At 45.2% G+C, this 22,664-nt stretch overlaps 1 protein-coding gene across 5 annotated transcripts in view; it reads left to right on the top strand.

The window, feature by feature from the left end:
• Positions 1-22,664, top strand: part of C5PH7orf57 (chromosome 5p C7orf57 homolog) — a 709,483-nt gene that overhangs the window by 78,127 nt on the left and 608,692 nt on the right. For 3 of the 5 annotated variants that reach the window (XM_069613325.1, XM_069613327.1, XM_069613328.1), the window contains exon 2: positions 16,532-16,618. The exons of the other annotated variants lie outside the window; for them this stretch is intronic. In XM_069613325.1, the coding sequence (XP_069469426.1) occupies positions 16,552-16,618 (67 nt within the window). In that variant the 5' untranslated portion in view covers positions 16,532-16,551. The remainder of the gene's footprint in view (positions 1-16,531; positions 16,619-22,664) is intronic. 5 annotated transcript variants of the gene reach the window in all.

The raw sequence follows: 22,664 nt of genomic DNA, 5'->3' as shown, positions 1-22,664 counted from the left end.
AAGTTCACTGGTAGCGGACAGGCTATTGTGGACTATAGCCTCTATGACGATGGAAGGGGCCAGGGGACAGCTGGCGTGTGGTTGCCCGCATTGGTGAGTCTGAAGATGTAGCTGCCTCGGCAACCAGGGGCGGCGAATCTCTCCTTGGTTTATCTTCTGTGGTAGCACTTCGGAAGAGTCCTGGCTCGCCAAAGCATTGCGGTCACAAGAATTTGAAATGTCCGAGGCATTAGGCGTGACGGACTTCGCACAGGTTTGCTGTTCGTCCCCCTTTCACAGATTCGGGTACAGACACCTCCTCTGTCGAGCCAAACGTCCCTCCTGTCAGTGGGCCACCATGAATGTTTTTTCAGGAAGCAAAACAATCAAAGGAAAAGGGGGTTCACCAGGCGCTAAACCGTCACTTGTCACGGCTTTCAATGATTATTCAGTAGCGGGGGCGGGGCTGGGCTCCGAAGGGGGCAGGTCGTTTTTTAAAAATGTGTGAGTTTGTTTGCTCACCGATTGATCTTTAGCTGCCGGGTTTAGCTACAAAGTTGCGGCGTTGGTGAAGTTCCGGTGAAAGGAAACATCCCGGGTCCCGCCACAGACCGCTGCTTGGAGCGCCTTAGGAGCATGGCCTCGTCCATCGGCCACCGAACACCTGACACTCAACCACACTCCGCTCCGCGGGGTGGTTTTGAGTGCGGGTGCAGCAGGAGGGAGAGTGTATGGGAGAAAGCAGCAAGAGCAGACGCAGCGGGTCTGCGAAGGTCAGTGTAGCAACAAGACACACTCAGCAGGTCAGTAATCACTGAAGCAAAATCCTCGTTCATGTAAAGTGAATTGTGAGGTAAAAAAAGGTGCAGCAGCTCCTCAGCTGGGAATCTCCTCTACACGCCTGACACTCAACCGCATTCTGTTATTTAAATGCTGCTTTCACATGCTCCCCTCTGCAGTGCCATAGTCCATACCGTCGACTCTGCCAGTGCCCATCGCTTTAAGTCTGCCCATCACGCCTCGACTGCCGGGCCTGTTTTGGACTTCCAAGCTATCGGTGTCCGGCGTTTCGCTAGGATGCTGATTAAGTCTTTCCTTTTTTGCCAGATGCACTGTCTGCCTGCCTCCCCTTGGGAACAGTCCTAGCAAATAGGATTCTGGTGTCCACGCTTGCGTTTGAATTCCCCCTGCCGCAGCTCTCGATCTTATTCGTTCCCAGAATTCCACCAACACTGGACAGGTCCAGAACATGTGCAGCATATCTGCGTCTTCCATTTTTCACCTTGGGCAAGTCTGATATTTTTGCATCCCATTCTGGATATTCTGCTCGGGGTGAGGTACCCCCTGTGCGTGACAAATAGTTGTGTTTGTTGAAACCTCACATTTCTGGAGACCTTCTTTATATATTTTAGGGGCCTCGCCCACTCCTGGTCTGTGAGGGTTTTCTGAAGTTCCGATTCCCATTACCCACGTGCTGGGAGCTCAGGGACATTTTGAGTGCACAGGAACAGTTTGTACAGTCTGGACACCGTCTGCCCGCCATCTGCTACGTCATACCATGTGTCTAGCACTTTGTCTGTTCCTTCCCCAGTGCTCAGGCCTGGCCACCTCTTGTTCATTGCTGTCACCATACTTTTGTGTAGCATGAATTGGCCTCTGCATATGTTTCTTTCCTCCATTAGGGTTTTCAGAACTCCACCCACTGACCCTCCTTCCAGAGGTCTCCTATTTGGGCTACTCCCTTGGCCTCCCAATGTCATCTGTATGTCTTGAGTGCGTCTTGTTGGGCATTCACCAGCCCGGCTAGACGGAAATGTATTGAACAGGGGTCTAGGATTTTCAAGATTTTCCATGCTTTCCTCCACAGGGAGAGGCCCAGTGTGATGAGCATGGGGAACTCCTGATGCCTAGGCTATTTCATCCATATGATCTCCTTCAGGTAGCAGTGTTGTAGTGCGGGCTGTAAGAGTAGTGTATCTATGGAGGTCTCGTCTTCCAGCCAATGTGCCACAAAGTGCAGCTGTCCTGCCAGATAGTACAATTCGTAGTTCGGTAATTTAATCCCACCTGGTAGTCTCTCTGTAGTGTACCCAACGCTAATCTATTTCTGCCGCCTCCCCACAGAAATTCTTTCAGTTGCTTAAAAAATTTAAAAATGTCCTCAGTATTGTTTAGAGTACGTTAGTAAAGTGATACAGTAGGCGGGGGAGCACTATCATCTTCAGCAGGGCAGCCCTGCCTGGCATTTGCAGGGGGAGTGTCTTCCAAAACGCCATGAACTTAGTGATATTGTTCAGGGCTGTTAGCGTGTTAGCCTGATGTGATGCTGCTGGGTCATGATGTATCTCTATACCTAAATAGCGGAAGGAGACCGGGCCCCATTTTAGTCCAAGATTAGGCAGATGGTCTATGTTCTCCCACCTAACTGCCGCCAATGGGTACAAGGAGGATTTATCTCTATTAATACATATTTCCGATAGCCTAGCGAATACTGTTACTACCTCTAGCAAGTGTGGCAGGTTGTCTTCCGGGTGTTGACATACAGAAGCATGTCTCAGCGTATAACGAGACTAGATGGGTGGTGTTATTTATACTTATTCCCATATTGCTATTTTCTTTCCTCAAGAAGGCTACCAGTGGTTCCAGGGCCAGTATATTGAGGACTGGTGACAACGGGCAGCCCTGTTTTGTACCTCGGTATACTCTCCATGCTGCTGAGACATGCTTGCCCCTTTTAACCCTAGCTCTGGGTTCCGTATATATCGACCTGATCGATCGCAGGAAACTTCTACCCATCCCAAAGTGTTGCAGAAGCCAGTCCCAGTTCAGAGTCCAAGGCCTTGATCACGTCTAGAGAGGCAACCGTGCTCTCTTCCTGCCTGTGATTGGTCTGATCTATGACGTGGTGCAGTCTTCTTAGGTTCCACGTTGTATTACGTCCTGGGACGTACCCTGTCTGGTCTGTGTTTACCAATGTGTGTATGACCTGTTTTAACCTGTTTGCTAGGATTGCTGTAAGGATCATACTGTCCTGGTTGATCATAGAGAGTGGTCTGTATGATCCGCAGTCCAGGGGTGATTTCTCTGGTTTCAGGATGGGTATGATCAGCAACTCTAGCATGCTGTCCTTTAGTTGCCCCTGTGTGTGCGCCTCTTCATATGCCTCCTAGTAGTTTAGGTGCTAGTGTTCCTTTGTATTTCTTATAGAACTCCCCCGGTACTCCATCCGGCCCGGGGGTCTTAGCCGTTGGGAGGCTCTCAATTACTGTTTCGATTTCTTCTATTGTTATCTGGGCGTCTAGGACCTCTGCCTGTTCTTCTGTTAGTTTTGGCAAGTTTATTTGGGTCAAGGCCTCTTGCTTTACCCATGCCTCTGCGCCCAGATTCAGGGTGTACAATTCCTCATAGAATTGGGAGAACACCTGGTTAATGTCCTCTTGAGTTCTAACAATTTCCCCTGTCTGTTTTCTCACTGTGTTGATCGGGTCCCTTCGCACATCTTGCTTGGTCAACCAGGCCAGGAGTCTGCCCGATTTGTCGCTTTCGGCATGTCGTTTTTTGATGTATCTCCTATTTAGTTACCCCAGTCTTTCCCAGATGGCGATGCACTTCTGCCTTAATGATAGCAACTCTGCTGGTTCCCTCCCCGCTAGTCCTGCTTGTCTCTCAGCCTCTGCTATTTCTTTCCTACTTTAACCAGTTTCCGACAGTATATGTCTCCTCAGGCCCCCGGTCTTCCCTATCGCCGTCCCCCTGACCACCTCCTACAGGGTTCCAACTTTATCTACACTGCCGGTGTTATGCTCCAAGTATTCTTCAATGGCCTCTTGCATGTGTTCCTGGATTTCGCTATCTAATGGTGCTTCAGCTCTCAACCGCCATGTTGGTGTGAGGGCCCGTGTGTTTGTGTATCTCCATACCGTCACCAATGGGGTATGGTCTGAAAGGGACCTTGCCATATATTCTGTTTGTGAACTCACCTAGGGTTTCCTCCCCTGTTTCATTATGTGCTTCTCTCCAGGCGTCAACCAGCCTCAATTGGCTCAGGAGCGTCTGCAAGGCCTTTGCCGGTGGTGCTGGTTTCTTGAATTTAGTGTCTGACCTATCCAGCAATGAGTTGATTGTGCAGTTGTGGTCCCCGCCCCAGTTGTATGCCGCTCCGCTGTCTAGGGAGAGTTGGGGGGGCAAGAATTCTAAAGAATCCCGTTGCGTCATGGTCTGGTGCGTACGTACGTATTTGCAAAACACACTTCCCTGTTTTATAGTAGTCCATGTACAATTACTAACTTGCCCTTGTCAACAGTTATATGCTGAAAGGGGACATTAGGGGCTATCCAAGTCAATACCCCTCTGGCGAAGGTGGAGTAGGTTGATCCGTATATCTTCCCTTCGTACTTACTTGTTATCTTGGTCATTTTCCCTTCTGTCAGGTGTTTATTGTAGCATTGCTACTCACTTTCAATCTGTTATGCCATGAGTACACTCTCAGCCTCTTGACATAGTTGTTCAGTCCTCCTACGTTACACGTGGCTATGCTTATCTCCTCAGGACTCATCCTTTCCTCTCTTTGCGTGGCCTGCCATTTCCCACTGGCCTGTCTGTTCCGTACGTACACCTACAACCTTCCCTTTGCTTGGATTCTCACGTTTGCATATCTTACTTCCAGCATCTCTTCCATGTCCTCGTCGGCTTCTCAGTGTGTGGGTCTGGCATTTTTGTTGGTCCGTACTTCTCTCATGTGGTTTGGCTCTCCGTGGTATGCGTGCTTGTTTGCTCTGTGAGCCTTCTGATCTCTCTTTGGTGCTGATGTGTTCTCCCGCCTTCTTTCCAACATTTGAACAACAAACTTTAACTTTGAACAAACGCCCAGCCTCCCTCCCCCTGGTCAGGCTCAGCTGCTTCTCTAGCTCAGCCCCAATTTCCAGGGGGTGGCCCTCCGCAGCGCAATGTCTTTTTAACTGACATCTTAAACTTTTCTCAGCGTTCTGTGGGGGGTTGCTCGCTGTAGCAACTGTCGGTGCAGCCTCAGGGTTACCCATTCTTGGTCTCCCCCTTTTTAATGTTCCTGGTCTTGGTTCCTTGTCTTAGTGTTTTTTCACATGTTCTGTTTTGCATCTTCTCGCGGGCCTCTTCAAGCCTGTTTTCTGTTTTGTTATGGCGGTGCATTGACATTGCTCTGTGCTCCAGTCTCTGTATCCTCCCTAGCATGCTTGTGATTTGGGATTAGGTCGCTTGCTATGGTATTTGTATTTTACTGCTCCTGTTGTTCCGCCGTGCCCATCCATTCTGCCAGAGCCCAGGCTTCCTGACGCAGCAGACCCACGTCTACCATCACTGCATGCATTTTGTGCTCTAGGGTGTGTTTGCCTCTCTCCCCTCTCTTTTGGCGTACAGCTCTGCGTTTACCCCGTCCTGAGTTCTGAAGTGGGTGCCTCACTCACTTAACCTTGCCTCGTGGGGTATCTCACTGTGTGCGCTGTCAGGTTCCAAGTACTGTTGTTGCACTTTTCGTGACTGGGCTCTTATCATGAACACTTGGGCAGTCGTGTAGTATTCCTCAACTTCGGGCCGTACGTAGTGCCTGATCACGTTTTAGTCATCTTCAGGATCAGGGAGGAGCCAGCACTAACTGTGTACCACCACTCTTGTCTCTTCCTCCTGGGGACCTTCCCACCTCTCTGAGCATCTGTGCTCTTGCCGCCACTGCAATTGCAGGGGTACAGCTCCTCTTGTTGCGCTTGTTGAGGTGAGGATTATATAGAGGGATAATCTTCTTCCCTGCAAGGCCGAACACCTCGTTCTGCTGCCTTTGTGTCCCCTGGATGTTGGGTGGGCGGAGCCTGCTTCCTCTGAGCTTTCACTGCTCTCTGTTGCAGTGCGCTGTCTGTATCCCTCACCATATGCCGTGTTATCTGTTCCCCACTCGTCCCGGTGGAGAGGCTTCTCCTCACTAGGTGGCTTCATGGGGTCACAAAACAGCAGTTTCACAGTCTCTTGTCTCACCGGTCGGTGAGATGTTCTTTGTGTGCCTCAGCGGATAGTCTGTCCCTCCAACGCAGTGTGTTTTAGTCACCACCATGGGCCGGTCACTACGCTTGCTGCAGGAGAGCAGGGGGGGCTAAAGGGACCGCCGCTCTCCACTGCGGGCTTCCTTCCTTCGTTTGGCTTGTTCCCCCTGGGCTCGCCTGTTCTTCCGCCGCTATATGTAAACGCCCACAGGGCTGCCCCTTCCTGCGTTGGGCTGCAGTCTCCCGCCTCTCTTCCTCAGGCTCCCTTCAGTACTGCATCCGACACTGGATTGTAGTTATTTGCCTCACTTATGTGGGCTCACACTGCCGTCCGGTCTCAGGGCAGCTATCTCGCGACCGCCATCTTTTCCCTGGAGCGTATGCCGCTACGTTGCAGTCTGCCGTGTGTTGATTCCTTGCTTCCCCGCACAGCGATATATTTTTTTTTTTCATTTTTCTTCTCCATTTATTTATTTATTTATTTATTTGTTTATTTATTTTGCTTGCCTATTTTCTTCAACCTCTGACACCTTTTCCTTGATTTTCCAGGCAAATCTGACCAGTATGGTTGATATTCGTAGGATCTATCTGGGGCTCTGTGGGTCTGCTACCTCACAGCATGGCCGCCAATCCACGCCCTACACTATTTCTATACTTGTTTTAAATTTGTTGTAACTGTTTAATTTTTTATTTTAATAATGCATTTGTTTTATAAAATCTTTTTGTGCAGTACAATCAAGTAATAATTCAGTGAAAATTCACCTTCCAAAGAAAAGGAATAATTAAACTTAATTAAAAAGAAATAAATCCAGTAGTCCAAAGCTTTAAAAATAATTTAAATCTTTCCCCAAAGCTTCGTAAGTTGATAAATTACCCCAACATCTTTCCCTTCCAGGTATAAGGTCCACAGGTCATCCATGCCATTTTCTATACTTTTTTTTTTGTTACCGATCTTTCCTTCTTGTAGATTGGTTCCAATTGCATACAGATACTTGAGCTGTTCTATAACCTATTGTAGAGTAATTCTTGGGTAAATGCACCTTTGGAGGTATGCAAGCTGCAGCAGCCAAAATCATGTTCTTGCTGAGAACTTAACCCTGCCACTCTATTACCTAACATAAAATCTGAGAGTGGAAAAAAGGGTTGACCGTGTCTGAGGAGGAGGTGCATGTTGAGCTTCTTTGAACAGGGGTTGGTCATCATGTGGAGGTGTGGCCTCTCTGGTCCAAGGTGTCCATGGGAAGAGCTGTTGTGGTGCAACCTCAAGTTCTTAACCATCTGAATCGCTCTCTTCACACCCCATCCTTCCTTGCAGAGCCCTTTTTCATGGCAACGGTCTCAACTATGTTGTCTTATCAGGGTTGGAGATTGCGTTGTGCACACATAGCAGCACACAAAATGAAGTTGATGGCCGATGAACATAAATTAAAGGTTAAAAGCTTTATCAAATACGGCTAGTAACAGATGGCAGTTGACCATGTTTTTATGGAATAAAATACTCTCAACACTTTGTATTATAGTAATATTTCAGTTCACCACAGGCGTCCATGATATTCCAGAAGCATTCTGCATCCAATTAAATGCCAGTTGCTCTAAAAAAAACTTGTGGTTCATAGCTACCTGTACACCACCGCAAAAACATTCCTCACAAATCAGACATTGAAAAGTAATATTTTCTGATAACTACTTAAGAAAATAAAAACTATTCCACGAAAAAAATCATTGTTTCTTCTTCCCATAAACCCATACAATTGTCTTGACTTGCGGTGTAACTCTCCAATTCCTAATGTTTGATAACCAGGGCCTTTTTCTTAATTTTGCCAACCAGTCTCTTCCTATTTTGATCAACCTAAAAATGGGAAAGGGAAACAAGAATGATGGTAAATATAGTGCAGTTAATGTTTAAAATAATAGATGGGTACTATTTTTTGGATACTTTTATTTTTTATTTACCATTACATCAAATCAATGGATGAAATATAATTGTTGATTATACCAGAAAAGGAACCACACCCATCCCCTCCCCTCCCATGCCTCATTACATCTCGATCAACAGCTACACATCTGTAAAGAATTCACATAGAGCGCGGTCACTAACTTAAACCGCAAATATAGGAGATCAATTGGTTAGCTAAGCTAAACTATACATTCTAATCAAAAAGATGATGGTCCTCCGATGCATTTGAAAGATAAGGTTGCTATGGTAATCCCTTGTGCAGTCAACACCTCTTGAAACCTTTTAATCCTCTTAGGCTAACTCTGATGTCCCAACCCTTTACCCAACCCTTTACCAACCACCTATTAGCACTTGTCGAGGCGCATTTACCCCAGAAAGACTCGAATACCAATTTAGCTGCAAGTAAGAGGTGGGCTAATACGTCCGCTTTGGCTGAAAATATACAGGAACCTATGTAATGTTACACACCTAATAAATTGTAAAGTGGATCATGAGAACCATCGAGATTAGATATACATTTAATGGTTGATCTAACTTTCAGCCAAAACACCCTGAAATGGGGCCAGTCTTCAAGAATAGTCTGCAGAGTCTCTTGGAGTGACCAGTGGCTTTTCTCTTTCCCTTGCTGAAGTCGGAACTATTCTACAAATACCCAGATTCACCGCGGAGTCTGCAGAGTCTCTTGGAGTCTGTGGAGCTCTAGGGAGAAATGGGGCCTGGAACCACACAACAAACCAACAAACCTAGTGTGAGGTGGTCCAGGGGCAAATCTGCCGATTCTCATATTGGCCCCCCTTGCTGGCCCTCATCCACTTACTAGGCTACAACTGCGCAAGGGAGCTCTTGGTCTGGTGGATAAAAGTTCCCTTGCTGCCCCCCTGACGGGCTACAAGTGAGTAACCAAATGCCATCTAATTTGACGATTTTTGCGGATAGTAGAGTGCCGTGCCTAGATTTACACAATCAAGCCCATAGTAATGGTGATCACCTAAATATACAAGATGGTGAATACTGCCATGTGGAAGGATGTAACAGCTGTGGACAGGCGGACTGTGAACAAGTAGACTGTGAACAAGTAGAATTAGTGGAACCGCAATCACTACACTCAATACACAAAATGCAACAGCCTGCTATGACTGCTAATATGAACAGGCTAAACACAAGTTTGAGCAGCTCATTGATACCTGGAAAAACGAAAGCGGAACTTGCATTGGTGAGCGGGTGCGAGCTGGGGTCTGCCGGCTTGGCTGGCGTTTGCTGTGTGGCGGAGCGCTGGGCTCCCGTGGTGGCTGCGGAGCCGGCAGGGGCTGTTAGGGCCGATGGTGCATGCGCCATGGCCACGGCCTCCCGGTCCACGGTCCCGCCGGCTGATGTGGCTGGTGGGGCCGGCGTGGCTTGTGCGGTGGCCCTGCGGCCCGGCCGCGTGGGTCTATGGGTTTTTCATGTTTGCCCTCGTCCGTGGACGCTGCTTGTTTGCGGGCCACCTCGCAGGGCCCGGCGGGCGGGGACGTGCTCGGGCTGGTGGATGCTGGTGGGAGTGTCCTTCGGGTCTTCGTGTCTTCCCGAGACATATCGGGAGGGGAGGAGCCCCCGCCCATGCCGAGAAACGAAGAAAGGACTAAACCTGGTCCTGAAATTAGAAACAAAAAATGGACTGTGGGCTCGTTGAACATTGCTCATACTGGAATACAGAACAGCACCTTAAATACAAATGAAACATGTCCTGACGATTGTGGTGCTGAGGTCTTTTTTTTCTGCCAATTTAGATCCAGACCCCTCGTTTGGAAACATTCCTGCATCGTCAGCTAACATTTCTCCCTTTTATAGTACAACTACAACATGAGAATCAGACAGAAAGAAGACAATCATTACAATTAGTCAATAAACTACTAATGGATTTAACTCGTATTAATAAAGACAAAAACCCAAACTTTTCTATGCTGAATATAAGCGAGATAAATAAGAATAGCAATCTACATACAAATATGTGCAAAGGTGATGAGCCCCAGGCAGGTCTGCAATATGATGATAATAACACAGATCAAAACTTAATCAACGAGGATGAGTATCCTAGACAGTGTGCCACTCTGTCAAATACCAAATCCACATGGCCCAGTGGAATTCTGAAACGAAGAAGAATAATGGACAGCGAGTCTCCGAAGTTCTTTGACTCACAAAAAAGGCTGAGACAAGCCCAAATAGACATAGAGCCATCTGAAAAGGCGACTACAAGCAAATCAATCAATAAATAACAACGAAAATAATAAACAACAAGCGACGAACAACGCTAAGATTGTAAAGCCTACATTGGATACTTCCTCAGATAAAACCAGTACGGAGTCCTCAATAATGGATCGTGAGTTCCCAAAAATCAGAAGAACTTATTATAAAACTAAGCACAGAATGCAGGATGCGCAAAGAGATACTTCTGATCATCTGGAGGATACAATTAAAAAATACATACAAGAATTAGAACCTGCCTTGACCTCAGTAATGTCAATGACCATCTCGCCATTTTTGAAAATGTATGGGCATCTAAATGAGACAATAAAGGATCAAACTACCTTGATCGCTTTGATGAACTCTAAGCTAATTAGCATTGAACATGGAACTACACACGACAAACAGTGTTTTAAAGGACTTGTTAGCAAAATTGATGTAATGGTAACCACACTAGCGGCACAAAAACGGAATAATAGTGAAGACAAAAAACTACTGGCTGAAATTGCAAAAGAAGCACCTTCCCTGCTAAAACAGGAAAGAATTACCGCAGGCACCAATCCTATACCAAAAAAGAAGTCTGTAAATAGCAATTTGAGAATAGATACATCTGCTCCACAAAATGAAGCAACAAATGAACATCACTATGTGGAACCAACTACTGTGATACAAAAGACTAAACAAACAAGTACTCTTGAACCTAAAGTGATGGATCTGACAACACAAGAATCACTAAGTGTGGCAAGAGGCAATCTGGAGCCACACACAGAAATCACATTGTCCAATAATGAAAAGCAGCAACAATCTAGAAGTCAGCTGCAGGAGGTATGTACAAGCCTTTCCTTTAAGGACGTTCTTGCCCTATCTACCAGAGCAGAAAATTGAGCCAATACAGACAACCAAACACCTTCCTCATCCTGATGACAATCTGAAACACTAGATGAACATGCACCAAACCTGGCACCCGAAAAGCCAACGACTGATCCACCTGAACAGATCCTGTTTGATATTTTTAATGCAATTAAACAGCCTGCAAGAGTGAAGCATGCAAATATAGCACAAATCAAAAAGACCAAAAATCAAACTACGAAAAAACATAACATCACTAATAGCTCAAAGTTTCTACGAAATCCTAAATCAGTGAGCTTCACAATAAATCAAGGCGAAGATAAAACATCAGAAAAGGTAAAGGATTCCCATATTGGAATGAAAGAAAACCAAAAACCTCATGAAAGCTGTAAAAACATATCTACTGATAATTCAAATGACTTAATGGAGCTATCGATATATGAGGATGCAGACGAAAGCAAAGAAAAGACTACTGAGGACATCGTAGTCTGCAATCAGCCTAAACCTCAAGACAATCCTTCTCTGGAGTCCATGCAGGAAGCCCAAGGAAAAACGAATAAAACAGACTGTGTCTTGACCACAGTGGAAGGTCAGGATAAAACAGAGGCTCGTGTATGTGTGATGATGCCAGTAATTAACACCAAAAAAAGCAAGATGATAAATGAAACCAGTTCTGTGTTTCGAACAATGGAGGAAAAACGAAAACATCTTGCTTGCAAGGAGCCGCATAACGGTGACCAGCCCGAGAGAGCTAGGGATCAATAAGTCCATATATCCACAAGAAAGTTGCGACTCAAACAAGCGCTGCTGCAGTCAATCAATGTGCCCCAAAAATGAACTCCAATGGTCCAGCGTGGATCCCTGCTTGTCAGAGAGCTCAAACTGAACACTCCCATAAAAATAATAGCCGGCAGATTGAGGTTTTCGTTCCGGTTCCTGTTTTATCAATTTAAATATTGCCTTGGTTTAGAACTGACATTTCCAGGAAATGACAGTCTAATACTGAACCGTACAAATGTCCTACAACTGCTTCATTACGTTCCCGCGCTAAGGACAATTGAATCTGGAGATATCAAACCTGTCGAATTCTTTAAAGAACCTGAAGACGACAAAGTAAAGCTCCTTCTTGATTCTAGGATAATATGTGACATCCTTCTAGACGCAACGGCAGTCCTACTCTTGTTAGGATTTGACATCTTTGAAGTGAACAAGAAGGAAGACGTAAATAATAGCAGAGCAAAAAATTCAAACATAAATATGCCATCTCCGCTAAGAGAAAAACTGAAAGTAAAACATGAAGAGATAATCAATGAGAAGATGGCAAGAACGTATACCATAAATGATAACTCAATACTAAGTGAAATTGTATGTAACGAAGAAGTACCAATGCAAGTAGAGAAAGAACAAATCCAAATCACATTTGCATATAATAATAATAACCAAAGAAAGGATACTAATATAAGATCTTCACTGCCTGAGAATGATGACGAGCTAAACAACTGGAATTGGATCCCGGCTGCGTTGACAAAACCTAATAGAAAAAAATAACGCCAGGCAGTTCCTGCTAAATCAACAATCGGCTGTGGATCCTGGAACACACAAGGATACAAACATCTTTTCCAACAAGAGTGGATGAAAGGACTGGACATTATATGTCTCCAGGAAACCTGGATGATCGAGTCGCCTATTTCTGACGCATATGACATCTGCTTTAACCCAGCCATTAAAAATGAGAAAGGAAGACCAATGGTTGGCTTAATCACGCTGGTCAAAGATCTAGGATACAAGATAATTGAAGCTATAAATGTAACTGCGTATATAAAGTGATCTATATGGCCAAACAAGATGAAGATCAAACTATGGATTCAATACATCTTATTAACATCTATTGGCAACATAAAAAAATTAAACCAATGTGCTTTATCGACATGATAACACAACTGTTAGATGAAATCAATGAGCAAGTAGATTAATCTATCATTATACTCTGTGGTGACCTAAACATCAAGTGCATAGAAGACAACACATCAGCGTACATGAGCGATTCTACCACAGCCAAGCAATGGTGTATGGAGATGGAAGCACGGAAGATGCATATGCTAAATGGAAACACGCCAGCGGATATACCAGCTAATATAACCAGGAGAAGAGACAATCAGAAATCAATTTTAGACTACTTTTTTGTATCTGAGACTTTGCACTGGAGAATAAAGACCATGCAAATCCATGAAAAGCAAGAAAGCGATCCCAACTTGTTGGAAATAAGTCTGATTAGTATAACTTCAGAACCCCGAGCTTACTGGAAACATGATGTCATCACTGATTCCACAAGACTACGCCTGAAGCTTGAGGATTCCGATGTTAAAGACATTACTGCGATGTATAAGTACGAAAAAGATGTACTGGAATATGACCATATTCTCTCTTAATTTAAGGAAAAAAATCATGGCCTTAAAAGATCAAGCTTTGTACCAAAACATATATTTGAGAGCCGTTCCAGTTGTTTTGAGTGATTCCTCCCCTGGAAAAGTCTCTTCTCTTGCAGGTTTTGCTTGTCAATGCCTGCCTTCCAACACACTCAAAGCACAAAGTGCTTTGCGCTCACTGGTCCCACAGCAGCCTTTGGTCACCTGAACCTCCGGGCCCGCGCCAGGTCCACCACGGCGAGCGCCCCAGATTTCTACAGTCGGGGCCATGGAGCTTCCTTTTCTGCCTTCGGATTAGAGACCCCCAGGGTATCGAGGTTTGGGTACCCATTTTCAATGCAAATGCAGGTCACCACCTGTTTTCATTTTCCTGCCTGATAGGACTCCTGGCATCATGGATGCACAATTTAACCACTCTTACTCCACTTCGCATCAAAACAGCCCAACGTGATGTCTTTAAGGCAATTCTGAAAGTTTGTGTGATCACTGCCATTTTGGTTTGCAAGATTCGGATTGCAGAGGTCGGTCGAGAAGTTGGGAGATGTGAGCTCAAGTATCCAGCGACTGGTCCATTTACCATTGTGGCCTAACTTTGTTTATTACATTTATTGCTTTGTGCTCACACTGCGAACCATCCATAATGCGAGCAAGTTGGTAGTAATTGTGTTGTCAAAATTGATAGTCCTTCGAGTGCCACCTGATGCATGAGGGGCATTGGGGACCTTGACACGAGACACTCAGATTACTACAATTTTAGACTAGTTTAAAGAGTTTAATTATGAACTTCCTTATATAATACATTTGTCCAGTATTTTTACTGATTTGTAAACGATTAACAAATATCATCTGAGCAGTTGACTCATCCTTTTTCGGCTACTATTTTTTGTGTATCCTAAAATAGTTATTTTCATAAAAGTTTTCTTGGTTATTTTGGCTTTCTTTGTGAATCTTTGAGTCATATGGCGGTAGCATATCTAATATATACACTTCTGTTTACAGACGTAGTAGAAATTAACGACTTATCAAAAAAATAAAAATCAACCAGCTGAATTCTCTGTTTTTATTGCGTGACACAATTGAACATCCACCCCGTGATCCTTGCAGGATAATACAACGCAGTGCTGGAAGCAAACACTAATTTAAGACTGCCCGTTACACGCTTCTTAGATGAACACACATTTGACATACAAGGCTGGTCCCGGTTTGTCTGTAAGATCCTTATGCTGCCCACAATTATCCAACTGTTTTATTGTATTTGTGAATACATCATACGTTTATTGTAGACTATGTAGACTAACCATCTTTCATCCATTTTAAAAATGTAATGTGGGAAAATACTGCGGGTCTAGTTTTTTTCTTCTTTTTTTAGGCCGAAGACTGATCTTCAAACACCTGAGCTTTTCTTTTGGAGTTTAGCAAACCCTCTTGAAATGTAATGGGCAACGTACGCTTTAAATAAAACATAAGAAATCCATACTTCCTTCGGTCTTCCAGTGTAGGATGTCATTGGCGTCTTTTGTTACATGTACACCTGCTGCTAGTTGTTGCTCATCAATAAATTGATACAAACTGATTGTTGCATATATTTTACGGGGCGAGTGATGAGACGATATATGTGGAATGCTCTAATAAAATGTATGTTTCCCTGTACTTTCCCCATGTGTTTACTTCTAGTATGTGCTGCATACTGCTGCTTCTTTTTTCCTAGAGTACAGTTCTCTTTAAAGAACTGTGTGCCAAGTATTCACAGAAAGCCTCTTTCAAAATGTGCTGCATGCCTGTCTGCGGGCCACACGAATGAATAATGTAATTGTTCTTTTAGATGCTTGTGCTACCTTGTCATCAGATTCTTAATAGAATAACTTTGACTTAACAGAATAGGTATCCTCGAATCCTAAAATGGAATTGGTCCTTTCACCCAACTTGTTTTAATAGCGAGGAAGCGTAGAGGCTGAGGTATCTGTCGGGGCTCACTTCAGGGACATGACTCAGCTAGTTTATGACCTTATTCTACAAAGGGTTTCGTCAGCACCTGTTCTTGGCAATAGACCATATGCTGATACGTAAATTAGCCTTCAAATATTACTCCTGTTCGCATGTTGATTTAGAATGAACCTTTGCCAATTGACAGCAATTGTTACAAAGTAACCAACATTGATTTCTGGAAGTTTGACCTTGTTCTTCTGAAGCCACTTCCTGTCAGAAAGCAACATCTTATCACACACACTGTGAGAGAGACATGTCTAGGTAAAAATGTCCTTCTTTTCACTTAGTGTCTACTGTGTAGGACAGTGACACTAAAGCCCTATTTTGACTAGAGCTGAGAAATCTTTCTCGGTGAATGGGCGAAAGTCTGTGAGTCTTTTGGAATGTTGAGCTATCGGTACGGAGCGGAGTGTTCTCATGATATAATGGTGATCCCGGTTATTATGTATTTTTGATACTTTGATGGCGAACTGTGATGAGATGGCATTACAAGGGTGTTGGTCTGTTCATGCAGGCCAGTGGGCTTCTTGAACACTTTGTTTTGCGTGTATTGTGCTTTGTCCGTTCAGTTAGCATAATGGCCTTTTTTGAATTTCAATGTTTCGGTCCCAAAGCTGCTCTGGGTAACCAGCATCACAGAGTAAGTAGGAGCTACCTCTGAAGTGCGTTACATGTGACCCATTATGCTTAAAAATGTCAGTGATGTCCCCTAATGCTCCTTCATACACATTCCCAAGCACACACAGTGAATGCTCGATTGCAATATTTTATGGCACCAGGTGACCTGGGAAGTCCAAAGTAGCTCTAGTTGCAGTTGTTGTCCAGTTTACCAGGTTCTTCAATGCTCTAAGCTGGAGTTATTCTAAACACTTACTGTGGATTCGGAGTTGCTGGTCAGAAGCAAAGGTTGTTGAGGTTGCGGTCCTTTTTTCCCATAATTGTTCCATCCTTTTGCATTCTTTTTTTAAGAGTATTTAGGATATTGGTGTGCCATCTTGAGCAATTCTTTTTCTCCGATTATTTCTGAAAGCTACCCTGTGCAGGAAAGCTGTTATCCAATTTGGAGTGTGTGTGTAATACATATTCCTTCATCCATGTTTTTGTAGTGCCATGAGGCTCTGTTCTAATGGAAGTATTCAGAGGTCTGAGAAGGTCTTCCTTAGTTGATACTTTTCCAAGCTCTTGTACCATGGGTAAGTATGATGCACAAAACTTTATGCATATCATAGTAATGTGGTCTCGCCAGTGCATGAGTAGAGCCACTGTACTAAGACTGTGCAGAATATTCTGTTGTGTGTGTGTGTGTGTGTTTGAGTGGCTTTGTAGGTGGGTCTCGTTACTTGATGTATAGAACTTCTAGGATTGCAATGGGCAACTTGCTGTGGATTTCCTTTATAGCAGTACGTTGAAGATGCAGGCATTTCAAGTTGCAACCTACTAACCAGGACTAAAGTCTCTTGCCTCCTTGGTTGCACACTGCATACCGTTTTGTACGCCCTTAGAGCCCATTATCAATTGCCAGTTGGCTACTGAGTGCATACTTTGAGGTCTGGTTGAATAATCCCTGTCCAAGGAGAGGTCAGTCACTTCATCAGAGTACTGTAAGGTTGTCTAAGAAGGATGCTGACACAAGGGTGGCATTTTGGTTGGTAAAAACATTTATTTATCAAAAAATAAGAAACGCTCACTATCCCTATCTTCTAAAAGGGCGTGTTCCCTGCCTCAAACTAATACTAAAGGATCTTGCATAATGTCAGTTGAAATCAAGCTCCACCGTCCTGTGTGTGTGAGAAACCAGGTGTCTCACGGACTAGTCTTTGAGGGTCTGTCATCAAGGTGGCCAAGACACTGCCATCGCTTTTGGATCCAGTTTCTGGGGGTGGACCAGGGCCGGAGGATCACCTGGGTGAGGGGTCTTTGGGGAGTGGAAGTGGGACACCGGATGGCGAGATCGGGTATCAACCCCGCCCCCCCCAGCCCCCATAACACCCTTACCCCATCCTACTAGGTAGAATACTTAGGGGCTTTACCCACCCTCCCCCATTCTCTACATGAACATTTTCACACGTACAGCCCTCTCTGGGAGAGAAAAGACTTGCACCTGAGCATTACACCCGACATGTACCTATACTGTGGTCAGGCAGAGTCATTCAATTACTGTTAATGACTCACACCTGACTTCCATTAAGCTTCCCAACATGGATAAAAGGCAGAGCATGAGAGCATACTCTGAGCGAGGCAAAGCACAGGAATAACGTTTTTCAGACAGCAACTGAACGAGGGGAGAAAAGCGACAAACCCAGAAGGGAAAGCAAGGAGGGAGATACCCTTGACCTTTCCGCTGAGAAACCGTTATTTTCCGGAAACCTTCAGATTGGAAAGCATAAGGCCGGGAAACCAGACTGAAGAATCCTACATTGTGTGTCAGAGATACCCGGGCCGTCCTGCATGACTAGGTGAGTCTGGGAGGAGCTGCAGCCGCCGTGGTACCGTCCTTAGCTCCAGGAACAAAGCAGCACCAGAGAAATCAACACAGCCGGTGAGTTAGTGAAAATGATGCAAGACCGGTCTGTGTTGAAGTCAAGGTTGCAAGCGGCAACATTTAATGAAATGCGCAAGAACAAAGAATATTAGTACGTGTGATGAAAGACGTGAGTAAAGATCAATTGCTGATGGATGTTTGAACTCTAAGGTGAATCAGAGAAGGTATGAGATAAAGTAACAGAGTGGTCCGGCACAGCGGGTGTGCTCAATCAAAGGTATCTGTATTAAGTACCCGGCCAAGAAGTGTCAGAAAAAAAGTGATAAAAGGGAAAGAAATTAATGGAATAAATCGAAGTCGTCGTGCAATGGTTTAAGACAAATCAATTGCACAGTCGAAAGTCTTCGAATTTTGAACTGTGAAAAAATGCAAGATTAAAGTGGTCTGAGTCCGACTGAGGGAGACTATGGTCCGAGCCCAACAAAGGGAGACCTGTGGTGAACAGTAAACCAGAGAACTTGTGAATGTGAAAATCCAGATAAAAGGAAACTTTGATACTTGTTTGTTGCATCAGCCACTCTGCAACAAGACTTTTATTGGAGAAGAGACTTTGGCGCAGAAGCCCCAAATACCCATATTTTGAACTGCATCCTCATGGCAGGGAAGCAAAAGTGTGTGCAAAACTCGAGTGTGTCCTGTGTTGAAAATGTGGGAAAGGGAACCAACTGCTCATCTATCCTGACATTGTTTCTTGAACACTTTTCTTTTGCTTACATAATTTACCCAGACAATATGTATTTAGAAGTAAGGATTGGCAATAGGTTTATTAGTTTAGGCCCTTTTATTTTTGACCAAGACTCCACTACTAGGACTGTGTTATTATTATTTGGTGGTCGTAGCTTGCTCCCATCCTTAGATTTAGGGTTAGATAGGCATTGTACCAACCCATTGAAGGTCAATAAACACCCTTGAACTGTGATCACTTATGTCTGTCTTCACCGTTTGATACCATGCCTTCTTTACATGTGTCACAACCTACTTCTTTCCCTTACACTACAACTAAAGACTAAGTCAACAGTATGTGCCTTCTTTCAGAACCAGGAGAATGGCTCCCATCTCCTGGTATTGGTTCACACACTCCAATATAGTTCACAGCAAAGCCATGGGGAATGACTCCGGGTAGCCGATCGAGCCTGCCCCTCTTCCATCCCTGTGTCACCTCTGGGTTTCTCATACCTCCCGTTAATTTCTTTGGGACTTCGGTACACCACCAGCGCTTCCTGGGACTGGGGTACGTCGCTCTGGCTCTTCAGGCTTTTCTCCTCTCCTGTTCTCTTGCAGCGGCACCACTGCGCTTCACTGGACTGCTGTAACGCTCACCTGATTCTCGCAGAGGCGCCGGTCTTGACTGGGCGACTACCGTATCTTCAAAGGTGATGTGTAGCACCCGGTTGGCTCTTTGGGCTGGACCTCTGTGCACTGTATGCCTGACGTGTAGAGTAAGATGTCTGCAGATAGAAAATATGGGGTTAATGAACTGGGGTTATTGGGGTGTCCCTATCTCTTTCCTCTTCTCCTCTCCTGTAGACCCCCAAAGGTTAACGCTCTCACCTTAGGTAAGTGAATGCCGAGCTCTCCATCTGCCTCGGGGCAGGGTGCTGTAACCAGTTTCTTCACTGGATAGGTAGCGCAGGCCTCTTGACTTCAGAGGACTGCTGTCCGTCGTTTACTGCACGAACGGTAAGTTTCGAGTAATTCTAATGTCTTTAAAGTCTTTAGTAATGATGTCTCTTGTTTTGCAGGGTTCTGGCGATGGCGGATGACGGGCTGAAGTGAGTTGAAGATGGAGCCCGTGTGATGAATAGAAGCGCCTGGAAGCACGTAAGTAAGCGCTTGTTGCCTGCTTCACTATGCGCTCTAACTGTCTTTTTATTTTGCAGGTACGAGTTCGGAGCGGCTGCAGGGTGCCGGAATACCCACTGGATTAGATGTGGAAAGGAGTAATGGCACATGAGTATTAAAGTTCCCCAATGTCTTTAAACGCACCTTGTTTTGTCTTTCAGATGCGGGATGCAGCGCTGAAGAGTTGGTAAACTTTTGTCTTTCAGATGCCGGAATGCTAACCTGTTCTTTCTTGTCTTTATAGGTGTTGCTGAAGACTGGATTCAGGATGGTAAGCCTTTGCCTTTCAGATGCCGGAATGCTAACCTGTTCTTTCTTGTCTTTATAGGTGTTGCTGAAGACTGGATTCAGGATGGTAAGCATTTTTCCTTAGGCCCAGGACCGGATGCAGAAGACACGATGAGCGTTCTGCTGCAGAGGTTGCAGAATAACGCAAAGCAAGATTCATCCACCGGGTGTGGTTTAAATAGCCTCCTGTAGTGCTTAGGTGTCTCCTTCCACAGCCACGCCTAAGTAAGAAAAGAGTTCCTGGTAAGAAAAGAGTTCCTGCCTTCCAGAAGAGTTCCAGTGTTCTGAATCTAGGGAGTGGCTCCAGCCCCACCCAACAGGAAAAGTAGTTCCAAACAGAAGAGGATCAGAGGCTCAACTGGCAGGCAAGTAAGCAGCATGGTCTGCTGAAGGTAAGTCCACCCAAGCATTATGAGCCCGGCGCTTCCAGCACTGGGACTGGGCATATTTATGAGCCTGGTGCCACTGGCGCCAGGACTGGGTCCAAAAGGTCCCAATTGGGACTGGTTGGCACTCGGAACCTGGGTTATGGATCTGCTTCCAAGGGAGTTGGGAAAACCCTGACCTTTTGGAAGCAGAGATCATGACAGTACCCCCCCTCAAGGCCCCTCCCAAACCGGGCTTCTCCGGGGGTTTTGGCTTGTCAGGAAATGTTCGGTGAAATCTTTTGATTAGGCGAGGAGCGTGGACATATTCAGCAGGTTCCCAGGATCTCTCTTGGGGGCCGTAGCCTTTCCAGTCAATTAGGTAGAATAGTTTAGATTTGGAGATCTTGGAGTCCAGAATGCTTTTGACTTCAAACTCGAGTTCTCCATCCACTAGGATAGGTTTTGGAGATTTGGTTAGTCGGGTTTGAGGTTGCACGGGTTTTAATAGAGAGACGTGGAAGACCGGATGTATCTTCATGTGCGGGGGCAAGTCCAACTTGACCGCTACTGGGTTTACTATGGTAGTGATGGAATAGGGACCAAGGTATCTTGGGTTGAATGTGCGTGGCCCCTTTAGAGATAGATATTTGGTGGATAACCAGACTTGATCCCCTACTTGATAGTGAGGGGCTTCCTTCCGATGTTGATCTGCTCCTTTCTTGTATTGTTCTTTAGCCCTTTGAAGGTGAGAAACAGCTTCCTTAAAGGCTTGGGTGATTGTAGAATGCAGGTAGTCTACTGCTGGTGTTTCAAGATCTTGGAGGGGATCCAACTCCGAGGTTCGAGGGTGACTGCCGTACAAAAGAAAAAACGGGGTTTTCCCAGTTCCCGAATGGACAGAGTTATTGTAGGCATACTCGGCTATCCAAAGGATATCTTTCCAAGTTTTTTCAGTTTGTTGCAGCATGCAGCGTAAATACTGTTCCAGAGTTTGATTGGTCCTCTCGGTTTGTCCGTCGGTCTGAGGGTGGTGACTGGTCGATAGTCTCACATCAATTTGAGCCGACCGACAGCAACTTCGCCAAAAATGAGAAATAAATTGACTACGTCGATCCGAAATTAGAACCGAAGGAAAACCGTGCAGTCGGACGATGTTTTCGAGAAATTCTCGGGCCAGAGTTGCTGCTGTTGGCAAGCCTTTGAGCGGAATGAAATGCGCCATCTTGGAGAATAAGTCCACGATTACTAGAATCGTATTGTATCCCGAGCATGGAGGTAGATCGGTGATGAAGTCCATAGAAAGCGTATGCCAAGGGCGAGGTGGGATGTCAATAGGGCGTAAGAGGCCTGCTGGTCTTTCCTTTTGACTCTTGTTTTGGGCGCATACTCCACAGGACATTATAAAGTCTCTGATATCTTTTTTCCAAGACGGCCACCAGAAGTAGCGCTTGATCTTTTCTGAGGTCTTGGCTATACCGGGATGACCTTCCATTAAAGAGTCGTGATAACAAGAGATTACTTTTTTCTGTAAATCTGTGCTGGGTAGGTATAATCGTTCTTGGAAGTACAATAAGTTGTCCTTTACTGCAAAGTCCTTTCCCTGCAGATGCCAATTCTGTATGTCTGCTGGAGTTACAAGTTGCCTGGCTTTATCCTTAACTTCCTCTATGGATTCTGTGGCGATTACACCCAGAATTCTTTGTTCGGGAATGATTGGTACAGGTTTAGGGTTGACCAAGTGTTCTTCCACTCCCATCCGAGAAAGGGCATCGGCTTTACCGTTCTTTGTACCAGGTCGATAGGTAATTATGAAGTCAAACTCGGCAAAGAATAATGCCCAACGGAGTTGTCTAGAGGATTGGGCTTTTGCGGTCTTCAAATATTGCAGGTTTCGGTGATCCGTAATCACAGTAACGGTGTGTCGGGCCCCCAGCAGATAATGCCGCCAAGCCTTAAAGGCAGACTTGATAGCCAGAAGTTCCTTGTCAGTAATCGTGTAATTGATTTCAGGAGGCGAGAATTTGCGGGACCAAAATGCCACGGGATGCAACTGATTGGTTACCGGGTCCTTTTGTGATAGAACTGCCCCCATGGCAAGGCTTGAAGCATCAGTTTCCACGATGTAGGGGAGTTCGGGGCGAGGGTGTTTTAAGATTGGTGCAGAGATAAATTTAGTCTTCAAATCCTGGAAAGCTTGTT

This window comes from Ambystoma mexicanum, chromosome 5p, assembly GCF_040938575.1.
Source record: "Ambystoma mexicanum isolate Mex_15411 chromosome 5p, UKY_AmexF1_1, whole genome shotgun sequence".
NCBI lineage: Eukaryota > Metazoa > Chordata > Amphibia > Caudata > Ambystomatidae > Ambystoma > Ambystoma mexicanum.
The sequence above is the reverse complement of the archived record's forward strand: the minus strand, read 5'-3'. Positions and strand labels throughout refer to the sequence as shown.